General features: G+C 50.6%; 8 protein-coding genes across 9 annotated transcripts; 4 read left to right on the top strand and 4 right to left on the bottom strand.

Moving 5' to 3' along the window:
- Positions 1 to 389: 389 nt before the first annotated feature.
- Positions 390 to 2,817, bottom strand: PV10_00178 (uncharacterized protein). The gene is made up of 2 exons (XM_016364221.1): positions 1,602 to 2,817; positions 390 to 1,534 (listed from the first exon to the last, which is right to left on the bottom strand). The coding sequence occupies exons 1-2, from the start codon at positions 2,754 to 2,756 to the stop codon at positions 863 to 865; spliced, it is 1,827 nt and encodes a 608-aa protein (XP_016227870.1). The 5' UTR covers positions 2,757 to 2,817; the 3' UTR covers positions 390 to 862.
- A 184-nt stretch (positions 2,818 to 3,001) lies between these two features.
- PV10_00177 (uncharacterized protein) lies at positions 3,002 to 4,105 on the bottom strand. Its single transcript, XM_016364220.1, has 2 exons — positions 3,785 to 4,105; positions 3,002 to 3,735 (listed from the first exon to the last, which is right to left on the bottom strand). The coding sequence occupies exons 1-2, from the start codon at positions 3,834 to 3,836 to the stop codon at positions 3,287 to 3,289; spliced, it is 501 nt and encodes a 166-aa protein (XP_016227869.1). The 5' UTR covers positions 3,837 to 4,105; the 3' UTR covers positions 3,002 to 3,286.
- A 771-nt stretch (positions 4,106 to 4,876) lies between these two features.
- On the top strand, positions 4,877 to 8,783 carry PV10_00176 (chitin synthase 2). Its single transcript, XM_016364219.1, has 3 exons — positions 4,877 to 5,524; positions 5,592 to 8,332; positions 8,384 to 8,783. Exons 1-3 carry the CDS (start codon positions 5,506 to 5,508, stop codon positions 8,396 to 8,398), a joined length of 2,775 nt encoding a protein of 924 aa, XP_016227868.1. The 5' UTR covers positions 4,877 to 5,505; the 3' UTR covers positions 8,399 to 8,783.
- On the bottom strand, positions 8,536 to 9,435 carry PV10_00175. Of its 2 annotated transcripts, XM_016364217.1 has the most exons (2): positions 8,997 to 9,435; positions 8,536 to 8,877 (listed from the first exon to the last, which is right to left on the bottom strand). In XM_016364217.1, the coding sequence occupies exons 1-2, from the start codon at positions 9,304 to 9,306 to the stop codon at positions 8,720 to 8,722; spliced, it is 468 nt and encodes a 155-aa protein (XP_016227866.1). In that variant the 5' UTR covers positions 9,307 to 9,435; the 3' UTR covers positions 8,536 to 8,719. The 2 variants fall into 2 exon arrangements, with proteins under 2 accessions (XP_016227866.1, XP_016227867.1); XM_016364218.1 differs by having other exon boundaries at positions 8,536 to 9,435.
- A 715-nt stretch (positions 9,436 to 10,150) lies between these two features.
- PV10_00174 (uncharacterized protein) lies at positions 10,151 to 11,710 on the top strand (the record flags this gene model as incomplete). The annotated part of the gene is made up of 2 exons (XM_016364216.1): positions 10,151 to 10,287; positions 10,351 to 11,710. The coding sequence occupies 2 exons, from the start codon at positions 10,151 to 10,153 to the stop codon at positions 11,708 to 11,710; spliced, it is 1,497 nt and encodes a 498-aa protein (XP_016227865.1).
- A 608-nt stretch (positions 11,711 to 12,318) lies between these two features.
- PV10_00173 (uncharacterized protein) lies at positions 12,319 to 13,771 on the top strand. The gene has a single exon (XM_016364215.1). It carries the CDS (start codon positions 12,760 to 12,762, stop codon positions 13,525 to 13,527), a length of 768 nt encoding a protein of 255 aa, XP_016227864.1. The 5' UTR covers positions 12,319 to 12,759; the 3' UTR covers positions 13,528 to 13,771.
- Positions 13,662 to 14,740, bottom strand: PV10_00172 (uncharacterized protein). Its single transcript, XM_016364214.1, has one exon. The coding sequence runs from the start codon at positions 14,571 to 14,573 to the stop codon at positions 13,953 to 13,955; it is 621 nt and encodes a 206-aa protein (XP_016227863.1). The 5' UTR covers positions 14,574 to 14,740; the 3' UTR covers positions 13,662 to 13,952.
- A 592-nt stretch (positions 14,741 to 15,332) lies between these two features.
- On the top strand, positions 15,333 to 16,712 carry PV10_00171 (uncharacterized protein). Its single transcript, XM_016364213.1, has one exon. The coding sequence runs from the start codon at positions 15,551 to 15,553 to the stop codon at positions 16,538 to 16,540; it is 990 nt and encodes a 329-aa protein (XP_016227862.1). The 5' UTR covers positions 15,333 to 15,550; the 3' UTR covers positions 16,541 to 16,712.
- Positions 16,713 to 16,990: the final 278 nt, after the last annotated feature.

Here is a 16,990-nt window from a genome sequence, read left to right as displayed (position 1 = left end):
TTACAGTAGTAATCACACATCACACACGCCGCCGAAACCCGCTCCTTGAGGACAGGATTCAGGCAACCAGCCACCAGAACTCTCCGGATATGCAAGTAAGTACTATGTAGTAATTCATCTGCAGCTCCAGCTCCAATCCCCGTCACTGAATAAGTAGATCCCCGAGGTCTCACATTGTTGTATTTATGTAAATCAATCCTGGTCCTGTTGCACTTGCACTTGCACTTGGCTTGCTAGGTTAGGCGATGCCCGGGCATATCCCTACGTACTTAAGTAGGTAGGTACCTAAGGTAGGTACCTAAGGTAGGTAGTATTGATAATTGCGAATACGACCAACACTGCACGACAGGAGTTTCAAAGAATTCCTCGGCTGCCTTAGGTACACAAGGGATGTAAGTAGATAGATAGGTATCTACAGCACTGTCGTACTTTGTCCTACCTCTACATAAGGTGTCTCCCCAGCCTGAAATCTGTTGTGTGTATGTACCAACATCCTAGAAGTAGGTATGTAGATCCGAATACGATGCCTGAATCTGACATTTATAATTCCTTAGAAACATGGGTGCCAGGCGGTCCCTGCATGGTCATCTTGGCGGATCATCTAATCGGCAGGTAGAAACAAAAATCATGACAGAAGTAATATGACATGTCATGATATTTACGGACCGTCCAGGATCAATCATCATGGTGGCTCATGCTGAGATGCAGTGCAACCTCACATGTCATCTGAACACTGTACTCGTGGAATCGAAGTCGATAGGTCTCATGCATACATGCTCGCCTTAACAAAGGATTAAGCTTTTGCTTCAACTTTCCCTCTACAGAAAAGGAAGCTGTATCTGTTGACACGTCTTATTCTTGTTCAGTCTACATCGTCGGGCGATGGTTCGACCTCCTTGTGTGTCGGTGCAGCAAGCGGTGTGACCTTTTCATTCGTCACTTCACTGACCACTGGAGTTGGAGGGTAGAAGTTGATCTTGCCATCCGTTGAGATCATGCCAATGCGGTCGTAATAGGCACGAGCTCGGATGTGTTTGTCCAATTTCCAGTAATTGTCGTTCAACCGCTTAGCAATCTCGTGTCGCTCCTCCTTGATCTTGCCTGCTTCGGGCCCAGATCCCGTGGCGATCCACTCAAACGTCTTACTTTGAAACTGCAGGACATCTGTGGTTCGTCGTTGCTGGAGGCTGGTTCGCGCAGCCTCATCTTTCATGGCGTCGTTCTCGCCGGGAACGGGCTCAACGTACTTATACTCCCATTCCTCAGCCCCACCGAGTTCCGTGATGATTTGCGATTTGGGAATAAACTCCTCTAGATCTTCCACGTTCGAGGTAAAGTGGACTTTGCCGGCGACCACCGGGTCCAACCATCCACGGATGATCTTCCAGATGCCTTGGAAGATCCACGGTGCCTTGTGTACCAGCACCGCGCCCAAAGATTCCGGATAGTTTGCTTCAAAGATCTTGATCATGAACTTGACTGGTGTGTAATCCATGTTGGCCATGGTGAATTGTGACATGTCGAACACTATGCACTGCAGACGAAAGTCAGTATCTTGCCAAGTCAAGTCCCGGCCTCAGCACGGTCAAGGAGATACTCACAGCAGTCTCTATTGGTGGCCTGAGGAGTAATCTGGCTGTTTCAATCACGTAGACGGTGTAACGTTCCAGGCTCTTCTCAGTCTGTTCCCCGCCCCTGTGCAGACGGACGCGAACAAAACACAGCGGTCTTCCCTCTTTGTCGGTTCCGTGCAAGAAGCTCTTGCCCAGTCTCAGCTGGGTGAGGAAATCGTCTCCTTCACGCTTGACAGCGGCATCAGATGACTTGGAGTCTTCCAAAGCGCCTCCTTCTCCTTTGAACATAATGTCGTCGTCGACGTGTTGGTCGTGGCTTCGCCATCTCATGGTAGCGATCAGCATAACCAAGGCCTTATCGACATCCCATTTCCGCGCTCTCAGGAATCGGAGTAGTAATCCATCAGGATGATCAGCTTTGAGCATACTCCAGAAGGCGGCGCGCAGCGACTCTGGATTCTGAGTCGCGAGAATCTCTTGAAACTCTCGGACCTGGCCATACTTGTCGTCTGACTCGATGTGGGAGCTCGGGTCTTTGGGCGTGACCGTGCCACTCGCAGGCTTATCATCGTGTCTTTTAAACAGCCCTAACCGCTTCTTGGGCTTCTTTTTATCCTTGTCAAGTTCCGAAACAGACTGCGAGTCTTCGGTTTGAGGAGTATCCGCCTCGGATGGTGGGTTGGGATTTTCCACGCCAAAGACCTTCAACGTGACGGCCCAGAACTCGCGCAACTTGGTCTCTTGCTCCGGGGTCAGATTGCCCACATGTCCGGCAGGGACAGGCATGTCTGTGTAAAAGGGGTCGAAAGCACCAGCGGGGGGAGATGTGACTGTTTGGCGGCGGGCAGACGAAGTCTGGATGTCGCGTGGGGGGGAAGAATTATTGCGCAGGAGATGGTCAACAAAGAGGACGCCTCCACATGCTAGGGTCAGAACCAGGAGGTGCCAGGATATAGATGCTTTGAAAGGTAGAGATCCAGGCGACGATTTTGCAGGAGAAGAAGTGGTCCACACGAGTCGTCGACTTTGTAGATGGACCTGAAAGTGGGAGGCCGGATGAGGTGGAGCGGGGAGGACTGGGAGAGTTGGAGGGGCTGTAAGAAACTGACGGGGAGGGACAACAGCTGGCAGTCGACGAGGATGCAACAGCTGGAATGGACGCAAGTAAAATGAGCGTCGCATATAGACAGTTAGGAAGGAAACAACAAGCAAGACGAGAGGATGATGACGAGGTGAATCTGTGTGGTCGCCAGAACCCAATCCAGTATACGTATGGAAGGAATGCTCATTCAGCCCGAGGAATCCGCCGTGGTTCAGTCAGCAGCGGATGACGGGAACTGCCATGCCCAGCATTGCCAGCATTGCCAGCACAAGTACGAGCACGGATGTGAGTAAAAGGGCAACCCTGAAGTTATGCAGTTACTCATGACGGTGGGGCGCCTTGGGCATCCAGGCAGCCAAGTAAACTCCCTAACACCACCTAAAAGTATATATCTAGGTACCTATGCTATCGTCCTAAATTATACTCCAACCGCCTCCCAGGGGGGCCCCTCGGGTGTCAAGTCGGTTTCTATGCGTTCTGCCCTTCACCGTGCCATGTAATCGTTCACCACTCAAGCACTGCAATCTATCTAGCAGGTATCCTGGAATTCCAAAGTCTATACCCCCCCATGCGCCGGGCTTTGCCAATAGTGTGGTTCTTCTCAAGCAATTCACTGCTTCTTGTTCACCACCTCATCTAAGAAATTCCGGGAAAACCTCGAGACCTGCTCAAAGACGACCTCGAATCCGTTATCGGCACCGTAGTACGGGTCCCCAACTTCCTCAGCCTGCTTCTTGCCTCCAAACTCACCAAATAGCATGAGGTTTGCCTTGCTCTTGGGACCTTTGTTGTTTACCTTGTTCTGTAATCTCTGAAGATCGCGCAGATTGTAATGATCCATGGCGAAGATATAGTCAAAATTGTGAAAGTCCTCCCCTCTGACCTGGCGGGCACCATGGTCGTAGTCTGTTATAGAATGTTTCCTCAGAGTGGCCATCGTTCGATAATCGGGAGGATCGAGGGTGTGATAAGCGCCCGTTCCGGCTGAATCTACCTCGCCGATGCGTGGATTGGATTTGGCTAGCGATCGAAACACGCCTTCTGCCATGGTCGATCGACCTAGTGTGTCATCAGTTGAGGCGTACTAGCAAAGGCATCTATGTCATACAGATATTTCCGAGGCAAACAAAAAGAACGGAAATATTGTTCGAGTCGGTCATGGTGGGGTGGACTAAGGGGGCGCAGTCTAGAAGACTTCTGGCGTCGGACAAGGCGGTCGAGTCTGATGACGAAATGCCTGGGGAAATGTCCTGGTTCGGAATTTCAAATGTCCAGGATTCACTCGGCACAACCGTTCGAGTTACGGATGATTGCGTAGCAATGACCGAAGCGCGGATCCTGTAAATCCTGCTGTATGTGTGTGGATTTTCGATGGGGGTAGATGACAAGGCTGGGAGATGCAAGGCGGGGATTTGTAAAGGTTGCAAACGGGCACAAGTCACAATAACCCAACTCCAACTACTTAGGCCGAGGGGCCTCGTGGCCATCCATCCTGTCACCCTCGCTGCCTTCCCAGATCTCTTGAGGCGACTTGTAGTAATTGTGGGACCCCCGCACCGCCACAATAGCCACAACATCAATCAACCCTAGAGGTTCTCTTTTGTCACAAAGTTCAATCTGGCAAAGACGCCACCTGATTAAAATATGCCTGCTAGGCCTTGAATCCAGCATGGAAGAGAATCAAATCAGAAAACAGTATTGCCATGGTGGCACAATGCACAACAGCTGGACATTCATGGCAAGAACTTGAAACAAAAAATAGTAACACTCAAGCTCAACAATGCCAAGGTTGGGATACGCAAGGGCCACGAGGTTCTGGAGGGGTGGGACTCTTGGTCAGCCTGCATTGCCTCAGTGACGCGCCTACCCACAGATGGCGGAGGGGTCCCCGGGCTTCCTCATCAGGTACAAGGCTAACTGAGGTAGGGACTCACAAGGGCGACATGACCAGCCGTTGCCAACTTCAGTAAAGAGCCCAGGTATGCGTATGCTTTTAGTACGGAGTAGGTACCTAGTTGGCTTGTCTGGACCCTCCCACCTGTTCTCCGTAATCTTGTCATGCCAGTCTGTCTGTCCTGTGCACCAATGCTCTTTAATGCCCGCTGCGCCGCAGATCGTGCCGGTTGCTTGGCCATCCGCTAGGTACAAAATACCGTCCTTGCCTCTTGTAGCCACACGGCTGAGCGCTGCAGCTGACGTTCAGAACCCAGACCAGTACCTAGTCGACCCGCAAACCCTGGCACCTCCGCGAACTCTTTTGTGCTTGTCCTGCGCCTATCCTGGAGGTAGCCTATACATCTTGCATGGCCAAAACACGAGATTTGTCCCCTTTCCACACCTGATACTACTCACGTAGAAACACTCTCTGACCTGTTTAACGACCGCTGGGCTTATTGCCGTTTGTTCTTTTTTCTCCAACATCACTCACTCCTTCTCTAATTCGATCCCTTACACACCACATTGCATCGAGGCTTCTTGACCTTTGCCTGCGCCCGGCCAACTCTCCCCTTATTGACGACGCTCTTTTTACTCGCCGTTGGTCTGGCCCGTAAAGCACCAACTCTGACGGACTGGGCTTCAGATAAACACACCAAAGTCCTTCTCCACCTCAGCTGAAACCGCTCCACCATCAACTTCAACTTCAACCATACCTCCTACACCCGCTGACTCCAACAGTTCGAGTTGGTCATTATACGGAGTACAGCATCCCACAATTCTCTTGCCTATATACCATCCCCGTCTAAGGTTGCATACTTGAAACCTGCTGGGGACATTCCAACCTACTGCTCACGGACCGTTATCCACTCCTCCTTAAACTCTTTGCCAGCCATGGCATACAACCGGCTCGGTAGGCTCTATCATACATCCCATTCCTTTCCTCTTTCAAGTTCCCATTGACTGACGTTTGCGATCAGGAACTCCCACACGGGATGGTCAATTCCCCGAGTCCAGATCTCCCTCGCCTGGTCGACCCCTCCAACCATATTCCAATCTTGACCAAGCCTACTCGAGACAAAATCTTCAGTTGCAACTGCCTTTGGCCTCTCAAGACCGACTAGCAATGCAACCAACATACTCGGTGGAAAATATCCACAACTCTCATGGTCACAATGCTCAGTACGAGCAACACCAAGGTCAGATGCCGACCGCAGGCGACATCAGTTATGGCAGGAATGATTACATTGTATCCCCTGAAGATCACCATGATCAATACTACACTCAGCCCTATTCACCTCATCCCCAAGGCGACTATGCCCTCGACCCTTATCCCACCCCAGACCAGGGCTACCGAAATGATAACGACCGCGTTCCCATTTTGCAGCCAGACAGTGCTTACGGACCGGATCCTCATTCCCAGCCTGCCCAAGGCGACTTTGATGGTTATCACGATAATGCGCGCCCGACGCCTTCGCCAGCCCCTATTCGTCGTTGGAAGACGGTCAAAGAAGTCCAACTATTCAACGGCAACCTCGTTCTGGACTGCCCAGTACCTCCTACCCTCCTGAGCCAGGTCCCCCATGCAACCCCTCCAGAACGTGACGAGTTCACCCATATGCGATACTCAGCTGCAACCTGCGACCCTTCCCAATTCTATGAGGAACGCTTTACCCTACGTCAACGCCTGTTTGCCAAACCCAGACAGACTGAGATCTTCATCGTCGTCACAATGTACAACGAGGACGATTTCCTGTTTGCTCGCACCATGATTGGTGTATTCAAGAACATCGAAGTTATGTGCAACAAAGGCTCAAGTCAGACCTGGGGCAAAGAGGCCTGGAAGAAGATAGTCGTCTGCATTGTGAGTGATGGCCGTGCTAAAATCAACCCCCGAACTCGAGCTGTACTTGCTGGTCTGGGCGTCTACCAGGATGGCATTGCCAAACAACAAGTCAACGGGAAAGATGTCACTGCCCACATCTACGAATACACTACCCAGTTGGGCATCGAGCTGAAAGGAAGCCAAGTGTCACTGAAGCCGAAAGGAGCTACTCCCGTCCAGCTCCTCTTCTGCCTCAAGGAGAAGAACCAGAAAAAGATCAATTCCCATCGTTGGTTTTTCCAAGCTTTTGGTCGCGTTCTGGATCCCAATATCTGCGTCCTGATCGATGCCGGGACCAAGCCAGGGAAAGATTCCATCTATCAACTATGGAAAGCATTTGATCTGGAGCCAATGATTGGTGGAGCTTGTGGCGAGATCAAGGTCATGCTGGAACACGGCAAGAAGTTGTACAATCCTTTGGTGGCCACGCAAAATTTCGAGTACAAAATGTCCAACATCTTGGACAAGCCTCTGGAGTCAGCCTTTGGCTTCATCTCTGTGCTTCCTGGTGCCTTTTCCGCCTACCGCTATGTGGCATTGCAAAATGACAAAAACGGCGAAGGTCCACTGGAAAAATACTTCAAGGGCGAAACGATGCATGCTGATGCCGGCGTTTTCACGGCAAACATGTATCTGGCGGAAGATCGAATTCTTTGTTTCGAGCTGGTGAGTAAGCGCAACTGCCGCTGGCTGTTGCAATACGTCAAGTCTGCCACTGGCGAGACCGACGTCCCAGATCGAATCGCCGAGTTTGTGTTGCAACGAAGACGCTGGCTCAATGGCTCCTTCTTTGCCGCCGTTTACGCCGTCACCCACGTCTATCAACTTTGGCGCAGCGACCACAGCGCCATTCGGAAGTTCATGTTTTTGATTGAGTTTACCTACCAAACCATCAACATGCTTTTTGCCTGGTTTGCTATTGGCAACTTCTTTCTGGTCTTCCGACTTCTCACCGCATCCCTGGGATCACCTGGACCTTTGGGTAGAGCTGGAACAATCTTGGGAGTCGTCTTTGAGTTTGTCTACCTCGGTACTCTGCTCTACTGCTTTATTCTCTCACTAGGCAACAGACCGCAAGGATCTAAAAAATCCTATCTGATGATGGTGATTTTTTGGTCGATTCTGATGGTGTGGCTGACGTTCGCTTCCATCTACCTCACGGTTCGGTCGATTCAAGCCCAAGTGGCGCAGAACGACTTTAGCATTTCCACCGTCTTCACCAACAGTACCTTCTTTGGACTCATCGTTTCATTGGCGAGCACCTACCTGCTCTGGTTTATCGCCAGTTTTCTGTTCTTTGACCCGTGGCACATGTTCACCTGTTTTATCCAATATGTCGTTCTCACGCCGACTTACATCAATGTGCTGAACATCTACGCGTTTTGCAATACGCACGACATTACTTGGGGCACTAAAGGCGATGACAAGGCTGAAAAACTGCCCAGTGCCAACGTCAAGCCAGGCGGCATGGTGGATGTTCTGATTCCACAGGATGACGGGGATCTTAACGCTCAATACGAAGCTGAACTCAAGAGATTTGCTACAAAGGCGGTGAAAGAGGTCCAGGTTCTCAGCGTGGCCGACAAGCAAGAAGATTACTACAAATCCTTCCGGAGCAATGTTGTTACGGTATGGATGCTAACAAATTTCATCCTCGTCGCCGCAGTTCTTAACGTGGCTGGGTTCCAAAGAATAGTTGTCGACAGCAACGATCCAGACCAGTCGGTACCCCAGCAGCAGAATTCGACAATCTATTTGGCGGTCATTTTGTGGTCGGTGGCTGGCTTGTCCCTTTTCCGCTTCATCGGAGCGTGTTGGTTCCTCGTTGTCAGATTGGTGAGTGTTTTTGTGCCAGGAAAGATGGTTATGTACTAATGTCACTTTTAGTTTCGAGGCGTTTGAGACTGATGCAAGAACCGGCCCGAATTGGGACGGAACATTGACGATGATTAATGAGCGACTTGGTCATAATGATACCCGTCACAGAAGAAATCCAAATGCGAGTAGCCATGAGCGATTCGGCGTATATGGGATGCAGCAGCGCATCCTCGGCATGTTTTGATAGTATATTGAATTGGATATCAGGATCCAGGGCGGAAGACACAGCGGTCGATGTATATATAGGTATATGTACGGTCTTGCTTAGCCTAACTTCCGCTGGGCGTTAATTGGATATGTAACCACCCCATCAACCAATCAGTGGAGTAGGTTGGGAACTAGACCTCATAGTTTGGAGTAGACACAGAGAGCAATTCCGGCACAGACCAAGAGCATGCCGGCCCAAGTGTCCCTTGTAATCAACTTGCCTTCGGCGTACCATTCCCCGAGCACCGTGAAGAGAAATGCCAAAGAGTTGGTGATGGGGACTGTCAAAGATAGTTCTGGGAGCCCGTCAGTTACTCGTCATATCCGCAAGGCTTGGAGAAAGGCCGAACGAACGACGCGAGGATTGATGGATTCGAGAAGGGGCATGGAAAGACGAGAAGGGTGCATAACTTGCCAGCTTGGCCCACCAGCAAGAAAAACCAAATGCTGCCGGTCAAATTCAAGATCAAAGGTACGGCATATCCAGGACTTCGGAGCAAGCCCAATACGGTGAAGAAAGCCTTCGCCAACTGTCGCGACAGCCACGACCGTCGAGGGTCGGTGATGGAGGAATGGGTTGGGGCCGTATAGTTGACTGCGGCTTTACGGATGAAGGGTGTGGTGAAGCCCCAGCAGATGCCGACGAGGAGGAATGAAAGAATGTAGTTGAAGGGAGAGGGAGTCGGGGCCGGGTCGGCAGGCGATTGGTCGGGGATCGATGACATATCACAGTGTTTGACCTGTGCGAGAAGGTTTTGTGGAATTAAGTTGCGGATGGTGGGCGTCAATACGCGTCGAATGGGTATGACTCAAAGGTGGTCAACGAATGAACAAAGCGCCATCGTGAGCAGGAGGGACGAAGGTTGGCGAGAATGTTGGAGATAGCACAAGGCTGGCATGGCTACGAGGCTGAGGCAGATCATCTTTGGCTCAAGTGTTCCGTCGTAGTCATCGCTTCTGTGGAGCATTCTATCATACATCGCTATCTCGCCCTTTCCGCCCACGAAAGTTGATGGTTGAAGAGCAAGCAACAGAAGACCTCACTACTGATAGCAAAGTTCTCCCCGTCCTCATCTGCAGGGAAAATGCATCATGATCTCATGAAGCAGGCGACAAACCCATAATGCATCTACAGTAGCACGGGTAGGTAGCAATGCATCGGTCAACCCGAAAGACCAACTCGTGGCATCCAGTCAAGTGGTCGATGGCTGCCAAGTTCGATCGTCACTCTCTTGGTTGTCTTGAGTGTCCCCATCATGCCAGACGTCAGCCCAGTAGGGCTTGCTGTTCTTAGTATCACAGGCCTCTGGGGCCTCCCAAAGCTACGATCATGCCTGCAATGGGCAGCGCCCCATCCCAAGTCAAGAAATCATGGCCCGCCTGTCTACATCAAATCCCAAACGGCCCCTACCAAGCCTCGGGCCAACGTGTCGAGATAAAAGTCCGGACATTCGAGCTATGCTGGCGACTTTCCCTTCCTCTTGAGAACAATAGTCGGTCAGTTCGTCTCTTTATTGCTTCTGTATCTCAACTTAGCTTCAATCATTCTAAGGCGGCAAAGGTGTGACCATGTCTTCCGATACAACTTCTGGTGATGCCGCCCTCGACATAAATACTGCTCATGATTTAAGCGTGCAGCCGGTGACGTCAAAGCCGAGACGGAAGAGACATGCCCCTAAGGTCAGGTCCGGCTGTGTCACATGCAAGTAAGATCTTGACATTCACGGGAGTATGTTCTTGACTAACCAACGCTCGCGCCACTTTCAAAGACAACGTCGGATCAAATGTGATGAGACCAAGCCGGTGTGTAAAAGATGTGCTGTAAGCGACCGCGAGTGCGCTGGCTATCAAGTTCCCAAAGCTCTGGTGTTTGGGCTAGTCAACGACAAGGAGGAACAATGGAGCTTCTACTATTTCCGAGATCGCACTTCGGCGGAGCTATTGACCTTCATGGACCACCGCTTCTGGAACACTCTGGTCATTCAAGCAGGCCATGTGCGACCCATTGTCAGACACGCTTTGATGGCCATCGGATCCTGGCATGAGGCTGTCGATCACGAGGATTATGCTCGACGACGAGACCGGCAACAATTCGCCCTCCAGCAGTACAACAAAGCCATTGGCTGTGCATTAAAGGCAGACGGCCAAGGCGAAATCGATGAACTCCTTTTGGCCATCATTCTATTCGCCTTTTTCGACAACATCCGCGGCGAATGGGCCACCTCGCTTACTCACCTACAATCCGGCCGGAGAATAATGTCCAATGCGAATAAGATGGCTCGACAAGTTGAATCTTCACGATCTTGGTCGAGCACCGTGCAAAGGCATGTAGCACCTATCTTTGACTCAGTTCACCAGGCCGTTGCCTGTTCAATGCCACTCTTGTCTCGATGTCTGCCAAGCGATGGGGTCGCTTTACCATCGAAGCTCAAAAGCTTGCGCGATGCTCGGTATCATCTGCACGAAATCCTTCACACAATCAGCGAGAAATTGGACGACACATACGAGAATTTCCCTTGGCCCACTTCCGACACGAAGACGATCCTTGAAGGTCGGCAAGTACTTTGCCAGTGGCATGACACATTCCAAACATATCTCTCTCAGGCCAAAAGGCACTGCTTGTGCTCGGGAGCTTCGTCCACATGTCATTTTGAGCTGGGCATGTATCACATACAAATGCAATATCTATTTGGCCGATTGAGACTCGAGTGCGAACCATTTCGACAAGAGACGTCGTTTGATGCACTGAATCATCGATTTGAAGAGTTGGTCCGATTTGCCGAGCTATTTCTGCAAGCCTTGGGTCGGGATGATGCAGTGGGGGCGCAACAATGTGTTGGATTCGGAGTAGACTATATTGGGGTGATGAGCATGGTGGCCTTACGGTGCCGTGACCCGCGGATTCGACGAGAGGCCGCTGACGTGGTACGTCGAGGCTACGCAATCACAAAACACCCAGCTCATTTGTACGTGCCCGAACTTTGCGGCTACCTCACCAAGCTGGAGGAAATGAAAGCGACAGTACCTTCCCCACAGCATTGTTCTCAGATCCCCAACACTGCTCGAGTGCACATCGTCAGTTCAAATCTATTCATTTGGGATGAGGCTAATCAGACGTACGACATGTAAGTGTATCTATATGGCCGGCGAGGATGCTGACGGTCCATACTAATGGGTGAATAAACAGTTGTCACGACCTTATGGAGGCGACGATGGTTAAGATCCGTGTCATTCGCTCAGGCATTGACCCAGCCACGCAAGAGTTGGAAACTCACTGGTTTGATAGGCTGTCTGAGAACATTGTCGTGCATTCGGACAGTAACAAGATGCCTAAGGTTGTACTAGGTTTTTTTCCACAAACCATTGGAAAAGATTCGAAACTATGGAGGGTCCTTGGAGGCACTGGGTTTCCAGTCTATTTGGAGAAGGCCGATGTGATTCATCTTTGTCGATGCCAGACTTGTACTGTCAAGCCTGCATTGCTGCAAGATGCTGAGGTGTAAGGTACAACGAGTATGAATTATATTCACTGTCACGTGCATTTTAGAATACGACAATTAGAAGCGAGTAAATACTTCACCGTAAACTGCAGACCATAAGTACGTGTACTGTGGCATACACCGCCGGATATTTAGATACTTCCTAAAGCGGTTTAGTGTTTGACGCCAGGATCGCCTCGAGAACATGACTAGCTAGACTTTCTCACAGACCACATCCTAATACCACGCATGAGTATTTCCAAATTGTCTCACATAGTTCGACAGGGACTGGATCTGTTGGACCGTTCATTGATCGTTCACTGATGAGTTGTTCAAAACTACAAACGATTCGTGGAAGTACGCGTAGTCAGGCGCACGCCTCATTCCCAGCCTCGCAATGAGGAACACGAGGAGGCTGGGAAAGGCAACTCCCAACGCCTCCTGACAAAATATTGCCTCTCAAAGCAATGTAGGTTGACAGCTGTTTCACACAGGACTTTCAGAGTCTCCATCATCGAAAAAGACCATTCTTCACACTTGCTAGGCATATCTGACCTACCTGATTATTGTTTGACATATCCACTCTAAACTGCGATCGTCCCACCACTGTGACAGAGGATTTTCGCTCACTTACATTATACTACACCACAACCAAGTCAGCCCGACACTGAATCAACTGTCCAACACTCGAACATCGCCATGCCTACAGTTCTCACCCCTCAGGGCTGGGTCAAGGTCGCCGCAACCGCACCAAGACGACGAACCGTGGCCATCGACCCCGTCGAAGCTCTGAAAGGACCACTCGCCTACTTTTCATGCCGAGCATCTCCAAAAGGCACTCCCGGCGCTGTTATTGGAAGATCAGGAGCTAAAAAGTCACCAGAGGCATACCCTTATGACCTCGACGCAAGTCCCGAGCGATTGAGAGCGCAGGGTCGAGCACGCAGTGGCGGTAATGCACAGATTCGAATTGGGGGTAAGAATAGAACGGTGTCGGCACCGGTACTAGTGCCGGAAATGGAGATGGATGAAGAAATAGAGGAGCCATTCGACAGACACATCCATTCTCATAGGGGGACTTCGTCATCTCCGAAGAAGAAGCGACATGCCTCCTCGCATACACATTCATCTAGCGGCGGCGGTCGATATGATGATGCCTCTAGTCTTTCCTATGGATCGTCGTTGGGGTCATCTTCGTCTCTTGGCTCGTCAAGCACACGGTCGCACGATCACCATCGTCGTCATCATCACTCCTCGCGTCCGGTGGACCCAACTCCAACGCCCACGTCGATGTATACGCCTCATTCTTCATCTCATCGATCACCGGCTCCTCAGCAACCATATCGTCGGTCGGGCTATTACGACAACTATACGCGTCCTCCCTCACAACCTGCGCCTCCAAGCTCGACTAGTGGGAGGGGTATGAGTTATAATTGGTATAATGCAACGACGCCATTGAACATTTAGTTTCTAGGTTTGGATTTGGCCAACTTTGATTCTTGTCATGTATATCTCTCGGTGGTTTGGATAGGGGGTAGGGAAGCGGGGATTGTTGATTTGAATATCTAGTTCACTTCTAGTCAGCGGTTTGTGGAAAGCTTCCCGAATGATTTGAAGATGCCGAGCTTTGATTCTCATCTGTAACATAAATACTATGAACTCGTGACACTACAATCCCATCCCATATATACTATTCGTAGTCCCATATCCAACCAAGAGTTCGTACTCATCATCAGCTCCCCGACCCTCATATCCCTTGATCATTGCGATCCCCCATTGCGTGTCTGTTGTTCATCTGTACATGCATAATTCTCATAAACACCTGTTATTTCCAAATTAAACCACACCACCACATCCATATACACATGTCAAAGCTGGCGACAGACCCAGGCTCACACAACCACAATTCTCTCCTTGCGCGAGGTCACGCGCCTGGTCTCTTTGATTGGAGGTGGCGGCCTGGGGGCAGGCCTCGACAGCATGACGTTTGGAGGGGGACGGACGAAGTAACGGGAACTTTGGGTCATGACGACTTTTGTTTCCCTGCGATTGCCACCACCAACAAAGGTCAAGTTGGCCTGGGGTCGATTAGGATACGGGTTGTGAGGCCGAGGTCTCCGACGGCGCGGCGACGGAGATGAGGCAGGTGAAAGGTCGTCATATCGTCGTCTTGATCGAGCGGCGCGGCAACAGAATATGCAAAGGAGGATCAGGAGGACCAAGCCAAAGAAGGCACCGATGACAATCCCACCGACCACACCGGGGGCAAGCCCAGAATCATCATGATTGGGGGGTGGGAGGACCGCGGCCGCGGATGTAGTAGTGTGAGGATATTTGGTGGTCGTCCATGTTGGGTAGAAGCATTCACAGGACTTGGTTACGGTCTCAAAGGTAGTTTTGGACTTTGAATCATAGTTGGCCCAGGTCGACGTGTCCAAGAAGGATGTAGGAGTCGGTGGAATCAAGGGTGGGTACACTGATCCCTCGCCTGGAGACCGGGCTTGTATTGACATAGGAAAGAGGAAAAGAAGAAGAAATGAAAATGGATTTTGGCGTTGGAGTTACGTTATCATGTCGCAAGAAGGGTTGATGCGTGCAACGAAATGCGCTTGGTAGGTACCTAGTTATGTAGTGTTGCGAAATAGAAGAGAGAGAAGAAAGCAGAAGACTTACAGAGTCGGAATCGGGGCCCAAGAGGAAGGTGCGTATGCGAAGAGGCAATATTAGAAGGCATTTGGCGCCGCGCCTGATGGAGAGAATAACGCCGGGTATGTCATTTTGACAGTGTTTTCATATCCAACCTCTTTGATTTCCATATTTCGGGAGCGGCATGTTGGTGGAAGTGAGGTGTAAAAAGGCAGCGGCTGGAAAAAGGTAGACCAAGGACGCCAGGCACGCCATGATAAGTAAAGCCTTGGTGGGGAAATGGGATACGAGGGTGGAGAAGACCGAGGCACCAAAGTCGTCAATTATTGGCATTTTGTTAGTGAGTGAAGGGGGTCTCCAAGTGCCTGGATCTCTGGGAGTTAGGCTAGATGAGTAAGGTGTGAGGGGGGCCGAGGGGCCTTTTGGCGGTTTCTTAGGGACTGGAGTTACCTATGTGCTGACCAGTCATAGCCCTGATATCTTTAAGCATCCGCCAATACAATGGGCATCATTACCCAGGCTCTCTAAACTGCGCTAGCGATAAGACACCAAAGGACCCCTCGAACACTCAGCTTACTACCTAGGTAGGTAGATAACCCTATTTGCCCCTCAGAACAGTCGTTTCGTTACATTCCACTTGAACCCATGGGTCCTTTTGGTTCGTCTCGACGATACTACCCTACAAGCACAATGTGAATTGACTGCCCGATATGATAAAAAATCTCACCTGATCATAGTGACAGGGCTCTGGTATTTGTCTTGACTCTTCTGACTTTGATGTCCTCTTCCCCTTCAATTCACATACTCTATCCAGTCCAGAGCCTCTAACCCTCCTGAACAAAACATGGCACCTTCTCGAGTTTCGCCAGAGCCTACTCCCAGCGAGCCTCCTGCCGGCCTTACCCAAAAACAAATCGCATCCTTCTGGCGAGACGGATACCTGATCATTCCATCGTACTTGAGCAAAGGAACTTGCGATAGCCTTCTGTCCAGGACCAGCCAACTCCTCCATGAATTCCCTCTCCAGGATCATCCCATGACCCGCTTCAGCACGGGCACCGCGTCCGGCAACACTGCCTCAGCGAAGCATGTCGGTGACGACTATTTTCTGTCATCTGGGGACAAAGTACGCTTCTTTTTTGAAGAAGATGCCTTTGATCCCGACACTGGCAAGCTGACCAAGCCCAAAGAGCGGGCAATCAATAAGATCGGACACAACCTGCACGGGCTGGAACCTGAGTTTGGGCAAATTTCACACCAAGGGGAGATTGGGCGACGCAACGCAGCCATTGCGCGAGATCTGGGTTATCGCGACCCACGATTGCTGCAGAGCATGGTGATTTGCAAACAGCCAGAGATTGGCGGTGCTGTCCCACCCCATCAGGACTCGACCTTTTTATACACGGACCGTCCATCTGCAGTTGGGTTTTGGATTGCCCTAGAGGATGCCACGGTCGAGAATGGCTGTCTAAGCTTTGCGCCAGGAAGCCACCGTAGGGCCCCCATCAAGGAGAGGTTTGTCCGGGACAAGGATGGAAACGGCACGACCTTTGAGCCAACACCTGAAGATGCAAGATGGCCGCGTGGGTTACAGGTGGAGGATCCAGCAGAACCCCCGAAGCAGGAGGAGTACGCTCTGGGTGAGGTCACGGCGGGGACGCTGGTACTGATCCATGGAAATATCCTACACAAATCCGAGAAGAATCTCAGCCAAAAGGGGAGGATCATTTACACATTTCACCTGATTGAGGGCGAGGAACACTACGACGACAAGAACTGGTTACAAATCCCTGGGGGACCAGCTCAATTCACCAAGTTGGACGGCAAATCATAAGAGTCATGTAGACCATATCATCCACCGAGTCAACTTGGGAAGTGTGACTGCAAGATATGATGAGAGTAGTTTCTTGACATTCGGATGTAATCCACTACTATATTATCACAAGTCAATGACCATTTCATGTATCTTCATCTCAACCTTCTCATCACAGACAGTTATGCAATCCGAATAATTCGCTTTATATTTGTCGCTCGAGGTAAGTAACCTCGCTGCCTCGTTCAAATTCTAGGGATCTACTTGAGTGATCAACTCACCTTGCCTCATGAAGCAAAGACATCCCAAGAGCCGAGCAACGCCATCGGAAATATAAACCGTGACCAGTAAGCAAGCAGCATATTACCCCAAAGTCCACTACGCATTGCTTGGGCAAAGTAGTTTTATGGACAGACTTATAATAGGATATATCCAGTCGGCTAATTATTCAGTGACGTAGTGATCAATACT

This window comes from Exophiala mesophila, assembly GCF_000836275.1.
Source record: "Exophiala mesophila strain CBS 40295 unplaced genomic scaffold supercont1.1, whole genome shotgun sequence".
NCBI classification, from domain to species: domain Eukaryota; kingdom Fungi; phylum Ascomycota; class Eurotiomycetes; order Chaetothyriales; family Herpotrichiellaceae; genus Exophiala; species Exophiala mesophila.
The sequence above is the reverse complement of the archived record's forward strand: the minus strand, read 5'-3'. Positions and strand labels throughout refer to the sequence as shown.